The following is a 16676-nucleotide window of genomic DNA, read 5'->3' on the forward strand; positions in this document are numbered from 1 at the left end:
TTACGTAACATAGAACTAAGTTGAACTAAAGCTTGATACTTCTTCAATCACGCCAACCGCGAGTCATGGTATTCGGTGAAACTTACTTGTCGTTGAAGCCGCATACTTCCTCGATGAGTACAGCACGCTCCTGTCTCGTAGCATGAGTGACACACTTCTCCACAACGTTGCTCGCGAACTTGTGTTGAGAGAGAGTAAGTACTTTACCCCTAACACTGCTGATCAATTGTGCCTTGTCTTCCGGCTTTCCGTGCTCTTCGACAGAAACGGATAATTTTCAAATCCAGGAGAGGAAGCTACTACGGTTATAAATAAAGCTTCTTACTCACCGAGTACATGCTGGATGACGTAGTTGCCATACTGATCTTGAATCAGCTGGTCTGTTGCAGAGTGCAGTTCTTGAAGGATGCCCTGTGTCTGCTCCGGAGTGCAGTGCTCGAGAATACGTTGGATCACTCTGCACCCGTACGGGTGAGTACTCAGCGAATAGACCTGCCCGGCGAATGCGCCGATCACGAACTGCAGTGCCCGTGGCTCGACGCACTCGATGCACTTCTGCACAACGTGATTTCCATTTTGATCTTTCACGCACTTCAGAACGTGCCCGTCCAACTCCCGCACTATCTCTTGCTGCTGTTCTGGTCCGATCGATTCGAGAGCCTTCTGAATCACTCTACAGCCATACATCTGCAGTGCCAAGGGCAGCACGTGTCCTCGAACCTAACGCAACACGGATATATATAACAGTAGCAAAACCAAGAGCCTCCATAGGCGCCTATGCCTCGCTGAATCAGCTAGGGCTATTCTCGATCAGCGTAGAATATCAGTTGACACGCAAAAGTGATCATCATTATTGGGTGCGCGATAATGCTAGGATTCAGTGTATCGCGGTAATCACCTTTTGGGCGAGGGTGGACTTCTGTTCCGGCGTGCCGAATTCAAAGAACTTCTGTATAACATAATTCCCGAAGACATCTGTCATCAGTGAGTAAGCGGAGGTGAGTATCTCCTGGAACACAAGCTGCTTTTCGCTGGCCGAGGCTCGTTCCAATTTCTGCTGTATGAAACGGGAACCGTGCTGATCCTGGCTGAATTCGACTATGTGATTGGCCAGATCGCGTAGTTGAAGGCTCGGGAATCTGCAACGCGCGAAACGGCTCTGTAACGTAAGCCCGTAACGCGACACAGCGTCGCTGGAGTTAGTAGCTCGACAGGCACGTACCGGTTATTCCTGAAGTCTTCCAGCAAACGTGACCGTCCCCCGGCATTTTTGTCTCCGATGCTGGTGGTGCCGCCGCGGCCTGGCTTGCCCACCAGGTTCGGGAAAAGAGAGCTGCTAGAGCCGAAGACACCGTTAGCTGTTAGAGCTGGGACCGCGCTGGCACGGAACTTGGCCTCTGCCCCGGGAGCGGCGGATACTCGGCTAGCTCCGCCGACCAGCCCGCCCAAAGATCCTCCCAAAGTTGGCGGCGGCGTTAAGGATAATCCTAATGGGCTTGGCGATGCTGTCACCGTGCCTATAAACGGAATAGCTCGAATGTAGAGTAAGCCTTAGTAACTCCTACATTTCCTACCACTTCTACATCAATAACTCTTCAACTATCCTCCACCGCCCGACACTAAAGCGATTCTTACCAAGAGCGCCGTAACTCTGCGGCCACTTTGCGCGGCTGTACTCCAAGCTGGGGCTGAAAGCAGACGTGTTCCTATCGAAGGAATCTCGTCGCGCGGTGGAAGAAGCGCCGAGGCCCAGACCTGCGAACAGAGGAGGCAAGAGGTTCTGAAGTCGAGTCAATAAGGGAACCAAGCGCACGGTCATCGATCTGATTCTACAACGAGAACATCGCTAGAAGGGTTCACACGTTGAACACGGGAGAACTAAGGAGAGACGGGTACGCTCGCTACGAAGCATGCAACAAATTGTTCGATCGGTTATGTACAAGAGAACAGAGGGCTCCGGCTCGACGCCTGAAATGGAAGAGTGGCGCTCTTCGGTGAACGATTCTTTGGGCTACGGGGATCTGTACCTGTGCTCTGAAGCTGAGCCGGCGAGCCCAGTGCTCCCAGAGGGGAGCCGCCGTATCCCAGGGCCGCTAAACCGGCGGCAAGTCCTGATCCTTGCTGCTGAGCCTGCTGCACCGCGACTGCCTGGGCTTGTGCAACCACTGCCGCTGCACTGCACGCCGCCAGACCTGCACCGAAAGCCCGCAACCCCACACACGCTCTTAGTTATCAATTAATCCGCCGTACGTTACCAACCTTACACCGTCTATCAAGCCTAGCGGCACCGTCGCTCAACACACACACGCACGCACACGCCATCGACGCTGAGACTCCGTGTAAACTTTTCCCTTTTAGTCACAAGATTAATATACGTGGCGCATACACGTACATATGTACAGACAAGTTATTGTAACGTTAATAAATACAGTATATATATATATGTAAAATCCTCTCGAGACCCGTCGTCGGTACATGTCTCGCTTTGTGCCATGCATCTGTATATGTATATACATATTATAAATATATATATATATATATATGAAAATGCCTGTGTCGCGTAGCTTTTAGGGAACGGGTCGATATAAAACAGAACGTAACAACACAGACGTATCTACAACGCTGACGACTGGATCCGGATGCGTTTAATTACAATGTCCACCGTCGCGGAGCGTCTTACCCAAACATTCGCCCGGCGTGGCGTTGCTGTGGGACGTGGGGGTCGGTTGCGAGTAGAGGCTGGGTGGCGGCGGAGCCGGTGGTCCAGGTGGTGGCTGTGACGGGGCTCTGTTCACCAGAACCGGCGCAGGGCTCACCAATCTCATGGGAGTTGCCGCGGAGCTCAGCCCGCGCACACCGCCCATCACTATGGACCCATTCTGATCGTAATACGCTGGTATCACCTGGTACTGACCCTGAACCTGGAGAAAAAAAAACCCTGTTCTCACAAAGTCCAACAAGCTGACGCGGACCAACGCATATCAGAGCCAGACGTCCGATCTCCCAGATTTATTTGAACAGAAACGTGGAAACGTAGGAACGTTAATGGGCCGGGAAATTGCGCTACGTTTATATTTAATCTCCACCGCCCCGGCGTTCGTCAACGAGGAAGATTCAGAGGAGGCGGCGCAGAGACGTCTTACTAAAGGCGTTCGCGAATTTACACGCCGTCGACTTGCTTGAAATTGTGCATCCACCTGGTTTATAGTCGCAATAACGTGTCCGCATCTCCGAAGAGAATGGAGCTAAGAATTCTCTATGTTCCAAGTGACGAAGTTGAAGCAAAATCGACCGGTGGAATAATATCGCGGCGGTCCCCTCGTCGAGGTAGCGCGCGGTATCGACGAGGAGGCCGGTCTAAAACAGTACACCGACAATAGGATTTATTTCTAAACACGTGCGCGCCTGTGGCCGTCCGGGCGGCTTCGGGAAACAGACTAATTAGCCACTTACAGTCTGCGCCAAATTATTTGCAGTGTCTTGGGCGGCGGCTGCCGCGGCCGCGGCCGACGATGGTGTCAGCGGTCGCCTCGGAGGCGGCGGGGCTGCGGCCTGGGGGGGTGCTTGCGGTAGCAGCCCGGCTGGATAGACCCACGGCGCGACCCCATAATACTGCGGTACCACTGGAGGTGGTGCCCCGGCTATCAGCGCCCCGACGTACGGTTCCTGGCCGCTGATCACGGTGTACGGTGCCGTGGGAAAGTTCTGCTGCTGTTGCTGTTGCTGCTGTTGCTGGGCCTGCGAGGCGGCCAGGTACTGCTGCTGTTGTTGCTGCTGCTGCTGCTGCAGCAACTGCAACTGCTGCGGCGTGGCCCCTTGCGGCTGACTTCGGAATAGTTGCTGCCAACAGAAAGGATCCACGGTTATCTCCACGATCGCGTGTACACACCGTCGTCGGTAATCACTTGCGACGTGCGTGATGCACGCGTCGACCAACAGTCGTCGAAATCGACGCAGTAACCCTAGCTTCCTCGTACCCTTGTCCCTTTACGGTGCTAGTGCCATAGCGCGGTGTAATTGTCCGAAATATCAAGCCCACCCTGCCCAATTAATCACCAAGTTTGCATAGCTGATAACTCCGGGTTACCCTCGCCGCGGGGTTAATAGTCTGATATATCCCCGGAAACTGCGCGCAGAATTTGTTCGCATCAGAAGCCCGTCGAGTGGATTTCAGTCACCTCTACCCCGGATTCCAGCGGCCCCAGTTATCAGGCGGATCCGCAGGGCTGTGCTAGATCCCGCGAACGGTCGGCGGGCACACGATCGCATGCAAATTTTCCGGGGAAACGTGACGGGGAGCGTGCGGGGCACTCGCCAGCGGAGTCGGGCCCCGTCGTCTTAATTTATTCGACGATGCGCTCTCGAGCGTTTACCGAGCAGCTCCGGGCAGGCCTCCAACCGCACCGGCGGAGATTAAGTCGCTTAAGGAGCCGAGGAGTCGTTGATCGCGTAACGTAATCGATGCTCGGAGGCCTGATGACGGCATCCTGTTACTGGGCGAGATCCGAGCGGGCCCCGAGTTTCGGATCAAGGTCGATCTCCGCGGAGAAGCCGAGAGAGCGGCGTAAAAGCGAGCATTAATGCTCGTGGACGAGGAGCAGAGGCCTGGGTTGGCTCGGGGTCGACGAACCCATGCGGACGTTCACCGAGAGAAGCGTTCTCGCCTCTATGTTACCGGTACTCGCACCGGGCTCTAATTGACCGATAAACGTGGTACAGTTTGACCGTGGCTGGACCGTCCGTCGGGTCTGGCCCATCCTTGCCCTCCTCGCGCCGTCATCCACTCTTTCGGATAGCTGCTAAGTGGCCTTGGACGGCCAGACCATCGGGAGACTAGGCTAGTTTCGCGTGCGTGATCGATGCAAGAATTCGCGGGGCTGAGATGACGAGGATGACCAAGCCACGCGGAGGAGAATCGAGTGGAATGGATCTTAATCGAACTCGTCACCGTGCACGTGTTCCTTGCCAAGGTTTACGCAACGATTCGCCAGCGAGATTGCAAAAGCAGTTGCGCACGGCGTTACGGAAGGAATGGCCCCGGAAAGAGCGCGTTCGCCTTTAATTAGACAATTACGCGTTACCGATTACCGAGCGGGGGGTGCTTCTTCGTGCTGTCATTACGGTTGGAGCGTAAAAATGGTTTTAGACCTTTAACGAAGATAACGATCTAGGAAATAAATAGGCATTGTTCGAATAGCTCGCTCGGGCCCGCGAGAGCGTAGAAACTTGAACCATTCACGACACGCTCTAGCCCTCCCGAGTCAGCGATGCGTTTCGGGTATTAACCTCTTCCGGAAGCGGCTCGAGCTTCAGCCAAGGCCACGGTTACGTTCCATGATTATTCCACGCGCAAACCTTCGGGACCCCTCTTTTCCCAGCCCGTGGGCATCGCTCTTTGTATCGTTCAAGGTCTGCTGAACTTGGAAAACTGCCTTCCCGCGCTATCCAGCCGAGAGCCAAGTGCGAGCGCGCCGAGACAAAGGGACCATAAAGGATCATTATGATGCGTTACGGCGACAGCTGGCACGGATCTCTAGCGGAGAGCTCGCGCCGCACGCAATGCGGCGAAAAGTCTTCTCCTCGCGGAAAGTTTGATAATCCCGCGGAGAGGAGGCCTGTTCCGATCAACTCTGACCCACTTCCGGCTGTAACTAGAATGTAACCACGCGCAGCGTCGAGAGTAGGCGCGGCGATGACCGGGCTGCTCTCGCTCGGCTCCGCGCCACAGTAAAGTTCGACTCCAACAAACACTTGGCCCCGAGAGGGAACCTTAATCCCGTTGAGAGACGGGTGCCAGGTTACGGTCACCATATTTATTACCGTCTACGAACTGTTTAATAACACGGCTATCTTATCGCCGGCTGACCAACCCGCGGCCGGCTATAATTCTCAGGGTCCGCTCGCCGGCTTATCTTTCAATCTCATCGAGTGATTAGGCTCCAATTACTTAGCTGGCGAACTTTTCATTCTGCTCGAGCGTCGGCCAGCACACGGCCGGCCGACCGATTGGCTAACAAGTCGCGGTGCCACGCGGAGAGGGTAAAAAAAAATGGCACACACCAGCCGCGATCCGGTGGTTGACGCTCGGGCGTATCGCGCGTCCGCAAGAAAGCGAGAGAGAACGGTTGAGAGGCTACTCAATTCACGGCACAGTTTTGAATGGCGTTGCGGGCATTACCGCAGAAGTCATTAGTGCCCTCGAACGGTGCGGGGAGCGGCGAAACGAACGCCTAAATGGAAATCACGGTGATTGCGTTTGAAAAGGGGCTGGAAAAAAATGGGGTTGAAGCCTCGCCGCAGAGGGAGCGACGGGGAGCGTTTGATTTTGGCAAGGGTTGGCGAACAATGCCCGCGGAACATTGTCGTAGGTGAGAGAAGAGGGGTGTGGGATGCATACCCCGTTCCTGGAAGTGTGACTCACTGTTGAATACGTAAGGTTTCCGCCGGCGGCTCGCAAATCCCTGCGCTACAATACGAGTGCCTATTGATTCCTCCGCTGCTCTACACTCGAGTATCCCACGCCAACACGCTGAAAGGGAATCTGGCACGAGTCGACCGTGACAATCGTTGCCAGATTTTTCGAAAACCCCTTCTGGCCATTATCCGGCCTTAATGGCTCGCGCGGCGTTCGATTTTTCCTCGACCCTAGCCACTGGCGCTCTCTCCCCCGTCGAAACACGCGTTACTCGCTTCGGATACGATAATCACTGGATCGGGGGCGCTAAGTGGCGTGTTTATTTGTTAACTGCGAAGAGGAAACGAGCCCCGATACGATCGCTTCCCCTCCCTTCGGCGTAATGCACGTTGACGATAGTAGAACAAAAGAGAAATTCATAACGCGAGGAGCAGGCGACTGTCGGCAACGGAAAGACCGCGATGGTAATCTAGTTGTCGTAAATAACAGCAACAGTCCTGGGTGCTGGGTAGTTTCCTTGGGAAACGCGAGACCTCTGCAGGAGACTTGATTGCTCAGGGGGAAAAAAGGTGGCTATCGATCCCGAAGCATCGATTCTTGAGTTCACGCTGAACTAAAATAGTCCTGCCCACGTTTCATTCGAATCGCGTAGAAGCGCATAGATTCCGAGACACTTTAGCGAAGGCACGGGAGATCCCCCACAACAGGTACCGCGGTGCCATTGGCCAGCTGTCGTTCCCGAGGACAAGGCGAATTTCCCGTCGACACGCGAAAACACCGTGGTCGCTGGAAAGCAGCGGCGAGAGCGCCTAGTTTCCAGTGCCAAAGAATTACCGGCCGGCCGAGGAATTGGCGGCGAGCCCGAGCGCTTCGATTACCAAAGCGGGGGTCCGCGCGGCGTAATCAGTGATATAAGAACCATTAAGGCGAGAGAGATATTCGTTACTAAATCCGTCGCAACGCGGTCGTGAAAACGGGTTTAGCAGCGAAGGAAGTGGCGGTTCAATGAACCTTCAAGCGTGCTCGTTTGACTTTCAAAACGGCGCGCTTCGAATGGGTAACTTTAACATTTACTACGCCGCGGCGGGTTGCCTTCCTTGCGGCGCGAGCAAGGTGGACGATCGATCGTCTCGATATTAGCGCGTCGAGATTTTTGGTGGCTTCGAGTCGAGCACAAAAAACCGCTGCCGAGTGAACCGAGTAAACGGCACAACTTTCCATTTTATGGTCCTGTCGGTAGGGGAGGACCGAGGCTGGTTGGCTCGAGGGGTAGGTTGACTAATCGTTTACAGTATAAATAAGTCACTTCTCCTATGACATGCATTTACGTCCGACCCCGAGATCGCACGTTTTTTAACAGTTATCAGCGTTTGTCGAAACATTGATTACGTAAGTAAATATTTTTGCTTAAAGATTTTATTTTTTCACGCTCTATATAGTTACAATAGAATAAATGTTAAGGGACTACTTTAAAGTTTGTTTATTAGGCGATATATTCACACTGTGTTTTTTTTTATACGTAAATAATTGAAGGCTGTATAGATCGTTGAAGTCAAAATGATCGGTCGGGGCTGGTTGACTAATAACGTTAATAAGGTTTAAATTGTTGTTTCGCTATTCGGAAAGCGATTTTTATTTTTTGTTTAAATTTCACTGTGTTACAAATACATTATAATTTGTGTTTAAGTTCAAAAAGATTTCAGTTTATTATTAAAATATGAAAGAAAGAAATTAATATTTTATAATGAAACAACTCTTGTGACATTGTGTTATTTTATTACCACTGACTTAAGTTACTAATAACATTTTCTTAACTGATTGTACCTACCTATAGTCAACCTACCCTATATTGTAAGTCAACCAACCCCGATCGTGGGGCTGGTTGACCAGCATGGAAGGTGTTAGAAAAACATTAAAATACCTCAATTGTTTTCACATTGAGTCAACTTTAAAAATTGGATCAGGTAGCCAAACGTATGCCCTATCAAATATACTAACCGGTTTAATGATATTCCGTGCACATAATTGATTAAAAATCAAAAACTGAAAAACTGGCCTACCAGCCCCGGTGTCTCTCCTATCTCGGGGCAGGCGAGAAATGGGGAATATAAACCAGGAAAGACGTCGGTGGCGCATTGTCTTTGAGAAAACTACTTTTTCCCCGCCGCGGTAGCAGTGAAAGAGCAGAGCACAATCACTGGCGTGTCGCTTTAGACGTGGCAGAGCGGTTACCAGCGATCCCCGAAGAGGAAGAGAAATCGTCGGAACGGCGGTCCGTGTGCCGGCCGCGATAACTTTGTCGTTAATAGCGTTGCCCGTCAACTATGCGCGCGCGAACCGCTGCGAAAGATCGATGTAATGCAGACACATCAAACGGTCTCGAATCGGAGCATGCATCCGCCACCGTTTTATCGTTTCGCATTGTCACAGCGATCGGCGAGGCACGTTGATAACGGGCGCGGATATCGTGCCAGCGGTGCTTTGATAACGCGTGTTTTTAGCTCTCTCTCTCCCTCCACCGACGCATCACGCTCGCGAATATTCAATTGCACGCGCGTCACGGTTTGCCGATCAACCGAGGCACACTTGACACCGATTGTCTACCGAACTGATGCGCGATTCCACGCCATGGGCTCGCCGGAGCGCTGAATCTACCTCGCAGAGCTTCCTAACTCATTCCTTGCGGTACAGTATTGATTTGAATTAAGGTGAGCGCTATTTCTCTGCTTCGTCCGTTTAACCATTTAACTCCCAGCGTTGAAACATTAAAAATGTTAAACGTTCTCTTCGAAAATTAACTGTGGATTATTACTTCAAGCCCCCATTTTGTGTTTCCTTATACTTCTCAAAGAATTCAGTATAAAATAGACGTGTCTCTTTTTCCAGTAAAAAAAAAACAAGATATTTTCACAAATTTTAAGTGACGTTGTTATTTGAGTTAAGAACACGCGGAACGAGTATGAGCAGTCTCTCTCGATCCACGCGATAGGGCAATAAGTAGAAGAACCGTCAGCTTTGGAGACAAAACTGTGGCAAGAAGGTGTCTCCCATATTTTCTAACTCGAGGGAAGAAAGGTGGCAGAAGCCAAGGGTAGATCTCGCGAGATCGCGTTTGCCAGAGTGCCATTCATGTCCCTCGGCACGATCGACGCCGATCCTGGAGCAGTTAACTCTGAAACGAGCTGGAAGAATCGCTCCGCTCGGCCTTGTAACGTTGCGCGCGTGTCCCGAGAATTATTGCGCACTCCGACGTTTCCCTTTCGAGCCGCTCCGCTGCTGCTGGAGACGGGAAATTATCGTCGGCGACGATAACGCGGGGGAGCGTAGAAGCTGCCGCCTGTGTGCTCGTCTAATTTCCCCGCGTCTCCATTCTAAGCGCGGCTACGCCGCTCGCAGCCGCCTCGACACAGGCGCGGCGGAAAGTTTCCGATACGAGAGGCTCGCGCACGAGGCGGTGCACAGCCCCCGCCGCGCTCAAATGTTCGTGCATCCGCGAGCGTGGTAATGAACGGTGGAACTAGCCGGTAAAACTTTCCGCCGCTCTGAATTGAACTGAATCTAGATTTCGGCCCGGAACATTACCATATCTCCTGCGAGAGAGTGTACTATTGATTCGAAACGGCCGAGTCACCCACCGCCGGGCACCGAGGCAGCCTCGAAACCTGACGCACGCCTTACCGAGCACAAATTTCCCTTGGAATTTATTAAACGGCCGCGCGCGCGGCCGGCCCGCCGTTAGCCTGCCCTTATTGCCGCTGAATTTGAATATCGTCCTTGAACGCGCGGTTTACGAGTCTCGCGGACTCTCGAAGTAGAAAAAGTCGCGGCGCGATACCGCAAGTGTGCCGCGGAGCTCCGAAGCTGACCCTCGGCGTAGAATTTCGCCGAAGGAAATCTCGACGAGCGGAGCCCGACGTTTATGAATCAACGGTTCCGCGATAGGCAGGCGAGCGCCGGCGAAGGGTGAGGGAGGAGGAGCCGGTATCGAGGAGCGAAGAAGGACACGAAGAGGCGGGATTACGTTCGCGGAACCCGGGTCGTTTGCGTGAAATAAAAGTACAACGACAAATAGCGGAGAAGCCCGTTACTTAACCGCTGCGGAGCACCGTTAGCTCACCTGACTGCGTGTACGGAATATACGGGGTGTCTTCGAGGTTCCCCCGTCGCATTCCCTCTTGCCGGGCACCGAAAATACACGCGACGGGGTCATCGAACGACTGACCGATTCCAAATCTCCGCCGGCGAAGAGAATGTCCTCCAATCAACCCGCCCGATTGTATATCTCGGGCGATTAGCAGCGAGGCATCCCGGCGACTCGCGAGCTCCGGATGGCCGTTTCGAATAAAGAATCCCCCCTCGCCCGCGGAGCTGAATTCCGGCCCGCTCCTACGCGATTCGAGAACTGCTTCGATAGGCATCGGGAACAATTGGGACGCAACAATTAAGGAGGCGAAAAAGGAAGAACGAGGGGCCTGGTGAATGCAGAAGCGAAGGAATTATCCGTTCCCCCGGAGGCTTTCGACGCGGCCTCCGTTGCTGGGTATATAAAGTTATTCCCGATCATTTTTCGGGAGAGATCTCTATCGACTCGTACGCGCGATTCCCTAGCACCACCACCACCACCGTACACTGGGGCTCGCGGACGAGCCCAAGATCCCAAATCCTGGGGATTCGCGGGGACGAAAAGGGGTCGAGGGGCAGAGGTGTTCTATTGCAAGGCGGCTTCAAGGCGTAGATCGTTTCCTGGAGCTGCCAGCGCTTTCAGGGTAAGACCACTCGGATCCGAGTCTCGCCCTGAAAAGCCAGAACACGGTCGGCGCTCGCAGATTCGACCGAGTCACGAACTTGGCCAGTATTCCACAAGCCGGTTCCCATTGACCGTAACGCGGCTGCGTCCGTTCCGCGACAAGAGACTCGCGTGCAGGCGTGCTGCGATTAAACGGCCGAATCGCTAATTAAGGCGGATTCACATATCGGTAGGGTGGTAAAAAGTATCGTTTCACGCCTGTCAATTACTGACAGTGACACGTACGAGCCCGCTTTTAATCATCGGTAAAACGTCCCGCTGACCTGACGCTGCTATTCTAGCGAGCGGTCGCGCTAAACGTTGACACGTTCTACTGATTTAAGGGGGTGCATGGGTATTAGACAGCTAAAATCAACGGTTGCTTCTGGGCTAGATTGTAGAGGCAGTGATAACTTCAACCACTTGTTCTTTTAACAATTCTTTCTGAGGGATATAAGACGTATTTTCAAATAAGAGTGCTTGCAAAATATTAAAAATTAATTAATATACAAGACGCCGAAGTGAGTGCTTGCGTAATGCGCAATCTCCATGTGATGAAATCGATTCCGATTGGCCGATTCATCTAAAAGCAAAATCGCTGTACAGTGGTTCACACCAGTATTCGTACAATTTTTAAAAGTTTAAAAGTTTTTTGTAAGTTCGATTAAAATTTCAACAAAAAATATCGGTCCGCTCTCGAGTTGCGATGTTCACCGTGTCGAGAAACATAGTTTTGAGGAAAACTGCGTGTATTTTTGTTCTACTGCCACACAAAAATTCAGAACAATAGTTCCAGATACAATAAAACAGCCTGCCAAACCTCAAATTAATTTGTCGACCCGTTTTTGTACAAAAAATTCATAAAGAATTGCCTATTTTTCGGCCCAACAAGGCGCAATCCCCTTTAAAGCCTGCCGCGGGCCGTTTACTTTTTACGCTGTAACTCTCCCAATTTTTCGAATCTTCCAATGAAATCTTTTCTTAAAATACTTCTAAGACTTGCGGCTATTACAAACAATGGAACAAAAATTTCGATTTTTTGACCTGGAAATATCCGTGTACCTCTTTAAGCGCGACGATTCCCCGCCACCCCCTAAAAGCCTACTATTCTTATCCGTACACCCCGAGCTCGTCGCGATTTCGTTGAACTTGCCCGCCGCGCGTGTCGAGGGTACATCGAGAAAAGTATCGTGCAAAGTGTCGTTCTAAGCGACGGCTACCGTTCGTTCCAGATAACGCGCGTCGTTTCCACCCGACGACTTTCTAAGCGTGCACAGGCAGCGGCCGTCTGGTTTCGCCGTTACCCGGTGTAAATCACGCGATCCTTCGTGGAGAACCGCTGGCGTTAATGCTCCATCGGCAGGAACCGGTTCCCCAGACGCAGCGGGGATCGATCGAATTGACCCAAGAGCCCGGTCGACGCGCAACACCCTCCTGGCGCGTTTGTACCGTTCTCCTGGGCCCCTCGGCGCTGTCGTTTTCGCGTGGCCGCGCGGCGTTTCCGCCGTGTCACCTGGTGAGCAGACGTGGGAGAGCAAAAACGATCCACTGGGATGGCACTTCCGCGAGCCGCTCCACTAGGAGGCAAGAAACGCGTCGCCTGGGACGCGGTGACGAAACGCAGCTCGATGCATTCTTGCCTCGAGCAGAGGGCTCGATCCACGGCGTTACCGTTACCTGAGAGCTGCACGCGCGTGCACCTCACCGCTCCGTGGGACCATCCGCGGCGACGAAAAGCGCATGTGGAACGGGCTCGCAATTATCGGTGTACCCGGTAGACGCGAAGCTGGCTCTCGAAACAATGGCCATTGTGGCCGCGTCTATCCGCGGTCTGGTCCCGCGCCTCGCGGCTTTTCCCGTTACAGGCGCTAGCCTACTTGCGAAATTCAATTAAAATAAACTCCCTCGCGCTGCGTCTCCCATTCTCCGGTGACGAGCGATCCCCGAGGGGCGAAGCGGACGAGAGGGGAAAATGGTGGACAGGAAGGAAGCGAGAAGGGGGCCGGCGCGGCAACTGCAAACTCGATGGAGGAGAACTCGCGTGATAAGGGATGGTGCCGCACCTTGATACCAGATACCCTTCGCGGTAGCTTTTAGCCAAATGACGCGGATTTTATTATTGGATGGCCTTTAGGGGTGCGGCCACCCCGCCGCAGTCTAATGGCCCGTTAACCAGCCCCACCTTCGTCGTCCTGCCATTTTTCCCTCTATCTCCCTCTTCGCGCGACACCCGCTATGCGTCAGGTCGTAGATCGAGCCGCGACACGCGAAAAAAAACCGTGTGCCAGTCCTTTGCATATTCTAATCTGAGGCTTGCACGCCATCCGGGGCCGCACGGCCAAGTGAAATTAGGCAGCTCGTTTGCCGGGGCTGTGCCGAGTTTAGGAATTTTATCGCGCGTCGCGCTTCGTGTTTATTACTCGCCTCACTTCGAGAGATAGTCGCCGGCATGACGTAAGGATATAAGGTGCGCTCGCTGAGCGGCTCATTTTCGTATTTTACTGCGCATTCCCAATTTCCGCCGTATTAAAATATGTATTTATATGAATGCATATGAGCTATTCCACGTCAAAACGAATGGGGGAAAAATTTAGTTTCACCGATTCTCGTCAAAATTACAGCATTTGTCGATAGCCTTGCAAAAACAAAGTGTACTGAATTTCAACGGCCTATGCCAAATAGTTTTCGAAATATTTAATGTTAAAGTGTCGAAAATTCAAACAAAATCGGCTGACGCGTCGTCACTTAAACTGTAATATCTCGGTCATTTTTAAAGATAATGCCACCGGCTTGGGTTCGTTTTAAAGATGAAGGAATGCTTTCTCAAACCGTATATAGAATATTTTGATTATTGTTAATAAACTTAACAGTAATCGATGTCAAAGTTTCAAATCGCGATTTGACGTCGTTCCCACCCACGGTCCGGCTTGCACAAAATACCATTCGATTCGTTAAGGCTTCAACTAATAAATGCCTTTTTCAAAAAAGTGTTGAAAACAATAGCCTAGCATAGGATAGTATTTATATACGATGGGTTAAAACAAATTTTTCTTTCAGTGTTTTCGGTATTCGCGAGAAAAATAGTAGGAATATCTGTTCACCGTATAAAAGATTAGCAATAGTGGGAAGCAGATATTCCTACTATTTTTGTCGAGAATACCGAAAACACTGAAAGAAAAATTTATTTTAACCCATTGTATATAAATACTTTCCTACGCTAGGCTATTGTTTTGAAAACGCGTGCGTGCGGACTGACCATGAGATCCGTTCAGTTCCAAGCGGTGTGCACTATCGTAAGTTTTATTTTTTTGTTAACTGTTCCCAAAATCTCTCCACTTTTTTTGAAAAAGGCATTTATTAGTTGAAGACTTAACGAATCGAATGGTATTTTTTTCAAGCTGTACAGTGGGTGGGAGCGACGTCAAATCGCGATTTGAAACTTTGACATCGATTACTGGTAAGTTTATTAACAATAACCAAAATATTCTATACACAGTTTGAGAAATCATTCCTTCAGCTTTAAAACGAACCCAAGACGGTGGCATTATCTTTAAAAATGACCGAGATATTACAGTTTAAGTGACGACGCGTCAGCCGACTGTGTTTGAATTTTCGAAACTTTAACATTAGATATTTCGAAAACTATTTTACATAGGCCGTTGAAATTCAGTATACTTTATTTTTGCAAGGTTATCGACAAATGCTGTAATTTTTAAGAGAACTTTTACTATTCGTTTTGACGTGGAATAGCTCATATGCAAGTATAAAGACGCGTATCGAAATGTTGACAAATTAATTCCATCCTATTGGTTGGCAATCCAATATAAAGGATCTTGGGAAGAGCACGTAATCGGCTAATTTGAAAAGGATGCGCAAGAGCACACCTTATATATCCTTACCATCATGGTCGACGGTATGCCGGAGCGAAACGAGGCGCAAGTTCTTATCGAGAGTAAAAGCGCGTCGGGCGAAGGGAAAAGTCGGAAGCGGGGTTTCTGCTCGAACGTATCGCCGAATTTCAAAAGAAACGGCAACTGGAAACGCAGCTCGATCGGCTCGGCTCGATAAAAACGCATCCGTGAAGGATCGCTCGTGAAAGCGTGTCGACAGGCGGAAGTGCCCGGCGAAATCGCTCCGACTAATTGTTCGCAAAGAGAAAAATCGCCGATCAGACGAAGAAATTCGAAAGTGCCGGGGGACGAGCGGTGGCTTTTGTCCTCCGGGGACGAAAATGCCGAGCGGAAATTCGAGAGGAGTCGGTGGGAGGGCAGCGTGGAAACGCGCACGAGAAAGCGTGTCGCCCGTGGAAACCGTGCCGAATACCTCTCTGGCCCCCTAAACAAAACTAATCCCTGCTTAGAAACATCGCAATTAAGAGCAACGGCCTCCAATTTCTAATCGCTGTCGCGGGTAACCCAATATTTTGCGCGCCGAGTCGCTGGAACGCGGGTGTTGCGCCATTCTGCGCAAAGTAGCTTTGCAAAATCGAAGGGGATTAGGCTGACGTGCCGTTGAAAACGTAGAAGTGTGTAAAATATTTCACGGTTTATTAGCTAAACCTTTCGCCCAGGCCGAATCGATTGTTGGTCGCCGGACATTCATCGGCAATCCCGCCAGGCTGCCAGCAAATTTGTTTAACGGCGTCCGAGAGGAGCGAGTCCGCGGCGACGTTTGCCGAGGGGGGGGAGCTCTGCTGGCGACGTAAAGAAGACCGAGGTGAGCCAATTAGTTTTATTAAGGGGCAGAGAGAAACGGAGCGTGGGCGTCGTGGCAACGTTAGACGACGGAGGAGGAAGGTCCCGCGCGGCGCCGCCGATTTTATTAGACCGTTATCGCACCGCCAGACGGAATGTTTGTCCTCGCACCGTCCGCTCTGCCGTGCTGCAATTGTAGCGCGCGAGAGCCCACTTTTGCTCGACCTTCTGCGCGCTGCTCGCTCCCATTGGCCGACTTTTCCAACGGCAGAAGGTCGCGAGAGCTCGCCCCGCGATATCGGATTTATCAGATAATAGCCATCGATGACCAGATAAGCGCACGAACGGCTGCGGCGGCGAATGGATTGGAAAAGCCGGGCACAGCGCATTAACGCGTCGATGTTTGCCCAAGCTGGGGTCTATACAGGTATGCTTAGACGTCTTCGACACGATTCCCGGATCTTCGAATTCGCGCAGCACGAGTCGCACATACGAGGCTGCTCGCGAATGGATCAGAGAAAAAGCTTCTCCTCGTTAGCAGCGCCGAGGGAGAATCGATGAATTTGTAATCGCAAAAGCGCACCTACGACGCGTCGGTGAGAGGGTAAGCGTACGTGGAGACAGTGGAGTACGCGCGCTACCCGGGGTAGAAAATAAACAAACGACAATAAACGCTTGGAGGGGCCGTTAATACGCGAAGATATCGGTGCAGGTATAAAGTATAAAGCTAAGGGATGATAGGCGAGCGTAAAGAGGGAGAGAGAGAGAGAGGAGGATCAGG

The 16676-nt window shown here is 51.5% G+C and overlaps 1 protein-coding gene across 8 annotated transcripts in view; it reads right to left on the reverse strand.

The window, feature by feature from the left end:
- Positions 1 to 16676, reverse strand: part of Pum (pumilio) — a 75112-nt gene that overhangs the window by 6529 nt on the left and 51907 nt on the right. For 7 of the 8 annotated variants that reach the window (XM_076829435.1, XM_076829437.1, XM_076829436.1 and 4 more), the window contains 8 exons: positions 3454 to 3840; positions 2681 to 2921; positions 2028 to 2192; positions 1636 to 1755; positions 1223 to 1517; positions 899 to 1139; positions 330 to 720; positions 87 to 255 (listed from right to left, as the gene is read on the reverse strand). In XM_076829435.1, coding sequence (XP_076685550.1) covers positions 87 to 255; positions 330 to 720; positions 899 to 1139; positions 1223 to 1517; positions 1636 to 1755; positions 2028 to 2192; positions 2681 to 2921; positions 3454 to 3840 — 2009 coding nt within the window. The remainder of the gene's footprint in view (positions 1 to 86; positions 256 to 329; positions 721 to 898; positions 1140 to 1222; positions 1518 to 1635; positions 1756 to 2027; positions 2193 to 2680; positions 2922 to 3453; positions 3841 to 16676) is intronic. The other variant, XM_076829439.1, reaches the window with a different exon arrangement.

Source organism: Andrena cerasifolii, chromosome 16 (genome assembly GCF_050908995.1).
Source record: "Andrena cerasifolii isolate SP2316 chromosome 16, iyAndCera1_principal, whole genome shotgun sequence".
Lineage (NCBI taxonomy): Eukaryota > Metazoa > Arthropoda > Insecta > Hymenoptera > Andrenidae > Andrena > Andrena cerasifolii.